At 67.6% G+C, this 5,276-nt stretch overlaps 1 protein-coding gene across 1 annotated transcript in view; it reads left to right on the top strand.

Moving 5' to 3' along the window:
- The first annotated feature begins 1,494 nt into the window (after window positions 1-1,494).
- Pip5k1c (phosphatidylinositol-4-phosphate 5-kinase type 1 gamma) overlaps window positions 1,495-5,276 on the top strand; it is a 19,413-nt gene continuing 15,631 nt past the window's right edge. Inside the window, exons 1-5 of the mRNA XM_048810845.1 lie at window positions 1,495-1,526; window positions 2,890-2,982; window positions 3,741-3,871; window positions 4,663-4,780; window positions 5,103-5,271. Coding sequence (XP_048666802.1) covers window positions 2,899-2,982; window positions 3,741-3,871; window positions 4,663-4,780; window positions 5,103-5,271 — 502 coding nt within the window. The 5' untranslated portion in view covers window positions 1,495-1,526; window positions 2,890-2,898. The remainder of the gene's footprint in view (window positions 1,527-2,889; window positions 2,983-3,740; window positions 3,872-4,662; window positions 4,781-5,102; window positions 5,272-5,276) is intronic.

Below are 5,276 nucleotides of genomic sequence, written 5' to 3'. Positions count from 1 at the left end.
AGCGTCAGGGTCCCTGTTGAGGCTCGCAGAGCCTGCCCTGCCCCCCGGCACCACCCGGACAGAACCGTGCCCCCACTGACCCTGTCAGGTCCCCTTTGACACATACGGGGCTGTGGCCAGCAAGGGCAGGGTGCACGGCGGGCCTTCTGTGTTTCCAGCCAGGGCAGGGCACTGACCGGCTGAGGACGCACATGACCAGGGTCACTCTGGGTGTGGAAACAGGTGTGCAAGCGTTGGAGGCTCTGCAGGGACAGGCCAGCCCAAGAGGGCCAGCAGGGCAGCGCTGACCTGTGTCCCCCAGTGTCCCTCCTCCTTCAGGACCCTGGGCAGGTCAGTCCCACACCCCAGGCCCAGGCCCCTCCTCTGCTCTCCACGCTGCCCGCCCGCCGGGCCTTGATGAGTTGGGAGGGCCTGGGGCTGAAGCCCACTCCTCGTGCCCTGGTCCCGCCTCCCCACAGGTGGTCGTCGCCCCAGTGGGAAGAGTGTGCCTGCTCCCCGGAGGGCTTCGGGGAGGGGCTGTGTCTACTTGAGGCCTGTCCCAGCGCTTGGCCCTGGTCAGATCCTCTCGCCTCCTTGACCATCAGTCTCCTCTTCTCAGAAGGGAGAGTTGGGAGGTCCACTCGAGTGTCCTTGGAGGAGTCCAGGCCAGGCTGTGGTCCGTGGCCTGTGCGCCGGGCCCTGGGTTCCACCCGCAGCGGCTAGCCGGTGCCTCAGGGTGAAGGCGCCACCTTCTGGTCCTGCAGCCCCTCCGCCCTGAGCCCTGGCGGACAGTGCCTGGTGGCACTCCCGCACCCCCCTCCTGCCCGGAGTGCCTTGCCCTGGGGCACAGACTGGCCAGGGTGGCCTCCTCTGCAGCCAGAGGCTGCCAGGGAGCAGGGCAGGATGGAGGTCCCTGGCCCTTCCTGTGCCCGCTCCCTTCTGCCCGCAGGGGCTGTCTGTGCTCAGCCCAGGGGCCCGGCCAGTTCCCACTGACCACAGCTCCCCGACTGCTGTCCTGGCCCTGGGGACCTGGCTGTGGGCTGAGCTCCCTTCTGTCACTTGATTTCCCTGTGACACCCGGGACCCAGCGTCTCAGCAGTGGTGGGTCAGGTGTGTGCATAGGCCCCACGCGGCCAGGGTGACACCAGTGCAGCCAGGTCCCCATGCTGCCCGAGGCTGACAGTCTCCCAGCCTGTGCCACCTCTCATCTGCTCTGGGACCCCAGCCCCCAGTCCAGGGTGACGGTCCAGTCCTCATGGCCTGCACACGGCCCGCGGCTTGCGTCTCCCTGACGTTGGCCCCTGTGGGTCTTCTAGGGTCCAGGAGCCCAGCAAGGGTCAGCCTGGCGGGGGCTCCTGTTGACAGTGGAATGGCTTGGGGGCAATTCTTGATGATGGGATGGCCAGGGAGGGGTCCTGGTGACAGTGTGGGATGACTGGGGACAGGGGGTGGCTCCTGGTACAGTGGCAAAATGGCGGGGCATCTGCAGGCTGAATGGCGCTCTTCTCCCCTCAGGCTCGGTGCAGAAGAAGTCGGGCTCGTCCGAGGTGAGTCTCCCGGGGGTGAAGAGGCAGGGCGGGGCCGTGGTCCTGGGGAGGCTCACTGTCCAGGCCGGGCGCTGTGGCGGGCAGGTGACCACAGACTGTGGGCAGTGATCCCGCGTCTGCCCTGCAGTGTCGAGCAGGGACGCGCCCCGCAGGTGGCCAGGAGGGTCTGCCAGGCTAAGCAAGGCGGCCGAGGCCGGGCCTGGACCCCCTGAGCTGCATCTTGGTCTGGGCGCTGCCACGAGTCCTGGGGAGGCCCGCGGGAGTCGTCCTCCCCAGTGTCTGTCCCTTTGCGCCCTGCCCCACCTGCCCACCCCTCTGTCCCCTCCTGGAGCCTCCCAAGTGTCCTGGATTTCAGCCAGCGGTCCAACTACCTCCATCTACGCTGTCAGTGTCGGGAAGCCGCGTCCTGGGCAGCAGGGAGAGCCAGGCCTACTTCCCGGGAGGCCCAAGGTGCTGCCCTGACAGCTGGGCAGCCGAGCCCAGGTGGCCACCGTGTGTCCACCTGGGCCGCCCCGCTCTCCGGCCCTTGGTCCCTGACAACCCCCCCGGGGGCAGGGGGAGCTCTTCCACCTGGCCAGGGACCCCTGCTACACGTTCGACTTTGGGTGTGGCCCCTGGGCACCTCCAGGGCCAGTAGGGCCATCTGGAGGAGTGACATGGTGTGGGCACAGTGCCCTGGGGACTCGGGTGTCCATCCCTGGAGAGCCGCCCCCTGGTGGCCAGCAGGGAGAACCCTCTGAGCAGGGCTGGGTGGAGGCCAGGCACCCGAGGACCAGGTAGAGGTGGACGGGCTCCCTGAGTGGCACAGGATGGGCACTGGTTCGAGGTCAGTGATGGCCAGAGAGGCCATGACCCGTCTCTGCCCCTCCTCCCCGCTGGCTGTGTCCCTGCAGGCTCCCCAGAACAGCAGGGAGTCCTGAGGGGTCAGTGCCTCGTGCCCACCTGCTGGGACAGCCCTGGCCCCGCAAGCCTGTATAGCCCGGCCTGCTCCCCACGCGGGGCCTGCTCCAGAGGCGCTGCCCCGGGATACGCGGCTCTCCTGAAGCAGGAGCTCCCGGCCTGGAACCGCCAGGGGCCAGGCAGTGCCGCCCAAGACCTCCCCGTCCCTGTCCCCGGGGCTGCCCGACCTGCCAGCTTGCCTCCAGCGGCCCCGGGCCCTGATGCTGGTGTGAGCACTTGCAGTGTCCAGAGTTGGGCACTGTGGGCCCCTGGACGGGCCTCCTGCTCTGCCTGGAGCCCACCGTGTCCCCAGGCCCTACCTGGCCTGGGCCCGGGCTCCCATAGGCACAGTAACAGGCCCCTCGCCAGGGCTCGCAGAGCACCGGCCGCCTCGTCCACTCAACTCCTGTTTCGTTGTCCCCAGGCCCCATCAATGACAGGACAGCCCGGCCCTGGCCACGGGAAGAAGCTGGGTCATCGAGGCGTAGACGCATCTGGAGAGACCACCTACAAGAAGGTTCGTTCCTACTCTTTGTGGTGGGCTGGCTGGGGACATGCAGTGCCCAAGGCCGTCTGTGTCCACTCTGGCACATGGGTCAGGTGTGGGTGTGGTACCCGGGCGCGGCCCTGGGAACGGCTGGGCCTGAGGGAGGCCCTGTGTGCGCTGTCCTGTCAGGTGACCTGCAGGCCTGGGACGGGCGTGTGGGTCTGGACCAGGGGTGACTGGGCTTGGACTGCAGGGGACACACAGCGAAGAGCCATGTCCCGCTCCCTGTGTGGCCTTGGCTGGCACAGGGCAGCCCAGGAGGGAACCCGAGGCCCACAGTTGGCACTGCCCACCTGCCGTCAGAGCCACAGAGGACACGCAGCCGGGCGTCACTAAGCCGTGCCCCGAGGCAGTCCTGGTGGGGCACAGTGGCCCTGCCTGTCGTCCCAGCAACTGGGCAGGTAGCACGGAGGAGATGGCAGGCGGGAGCCCAGCCTCAGTGACTTGGCCAGACCCTGCTTCAGAACGGGACAGGGCTGCGTGTGGCTCAGCGGTGGACCCTGGGTCCAGCCCACCAGTGCAAGACAGGAGAGCGCCAGGGCAGGCGGGCTGGGGTGGCTCTGGGGGGCAGGGGCCGGCGCCTGCCTGGCTCTGTGCAGGCCTGGGCTCCATCCGGCACTAACCCATGGCCGTGGAGGGAGCCCCGCGGAGCCAGGACAGCCTGGGCTGGCGTTGGGCTCCCTGGACCCCAGCCGGCGGCAGAGTCTCGATGCACTGTGTCCCCGCAGACCACCTCCTCCACCCTGAAGGGGGCCATCCAGCTGGGCATCGGCTACACCGTGGGCAACCTGAGCTCCAAGCCCGAGCGGGATGTGCTCATGCAGGACTTCTACGTGGTGGAGAGCATCTTCTTCCCCAGGTGGGCTGGCCCCGGGGCCGGGGCCTGGGGCTCTCCTGGCACTCAGATGCGGCCCTGACTCGATGCCCCCACCCCCAAGACAGCAGCAGGCTCTCTGGGCATCCCGCGGCCTTGAGTGCGGCCCGCCTGTAGCCAGGACGCGGCTGCTGCTGCACCACAGGCCTGGCGCGGTGGCTTTTTAAGCTAGGATGGTGGTGCTCGGGAGGCCCGGCAGAGCCTCGCCTGGCGTGCGCAAGGCCGTGGGTCCAGCCCCAGCACCACAAATAAGGAAAGGTGGAAGCCTGATTCTCTTCCACCTAAAGGTGCCTGTAGGCCATCCCTGGGGCTGGTCAGGAGGTTCCACAGCGTTGGAGGCCATGGGCTCCTTGTAGTCGCTGTGCCCTGCCATCCTCCACGTGTGGTTTCTGTAAACAGCAATTTCTTGGTGGCTGCCCAAGCTCCTGCCATCATGTCTGCATTCCAGCAGCAGGAGGGACAAGAGGAAAAGGGCCCATCAGTAAATAGCACACATCCTTCTGTGCTCCCCTCCTGTCCCCCTGGCCAAGTAGTCACATGGCCATGCCCAGCTGCAAGAGATGGGGGGTGGTGTGGCCTTACCCATCCTGGCAGCCACATGCTCAGGAGCATGGTGGGCTCCATGGCTAATGAGGAGGGGGCAGCCTGAGACTGGCCACAGCGACTCTGTTTCAGCAGGAGCCCTGTGGCACTGGCAGGATTGGGTGTTCGGACATGTGGGGAAAGGCGCCCCGAAAGCCACCGGCCCTCACAGTCCCCTGCGTCCCTCTCTACAGTGAAGGCAGCAACCTCACCCCCGCCCACCACTTCCAGGACTTCCGGTTCAAGACCTACGCGCCCGTGGCCTTCCGCTACTTCCGGGAGCTCTTTGGGATCCGGCCTGACGACTACTTGGTGAGTGGGAGCCGCCCAGGGCCTGGCCAGCCGCGGGTGGGCTGGGGCCGTCCAGCTAGAGCCTGCCAGGAAGGACGCCCGAGCTCACCACGCGGGACCGTCTGCCAGCGGACAGACATTGTGGACCTTGGTCTCGTGGCCCGGCTGCCGTGCCCACGTGGGCCCTGGCCCCTCGGGCAGAGCTGACGCACCGCTCAGCTGCAGCAAGCCTGGGAACAGGTCCCGGCCTGTGCCTCGCAGGGCTGTGCGCCGGCCGTCCCCTGCCGCCCTCTCTGGGCGCCTCCCTCCGCCGGAGGAGGCCAGCGGTGTCCCTGTCTTGCAGTACTCCCTGTGCAACGAGCCACTCATTGAGCTGTCCAACCCGGGCGCCAGCGGCTCCCTGTTCTACGTCACCAGTGACGACGAGTTCATCATCAAGACTGTCATGCACAAGGAGGCCGAGTTCCTGCAGAAGCTGCTGCCCGGCTACTACATGGTGCGCGGCCTGCGCAGCCCC

This window comes from Marmota marmota, unplaced genomic scaffold (assembly GCF_001458135.2).
Source record: "Marmota marmota marmota unplaced genomic scaffold, marMar, whole genome shotgun sequence".
Classification (NCBI taxonomy): Eukaryota; Metazoa; Chordata; class Mammalia; order Rodentia; family Sciuridae; genus Marmota; species Marmota marmota.
The sequence above is the reverse complement of the archived record's forward strand: the minus strand, read 5'-3'. Positions and strand labels throughout refer to the sequence as shown.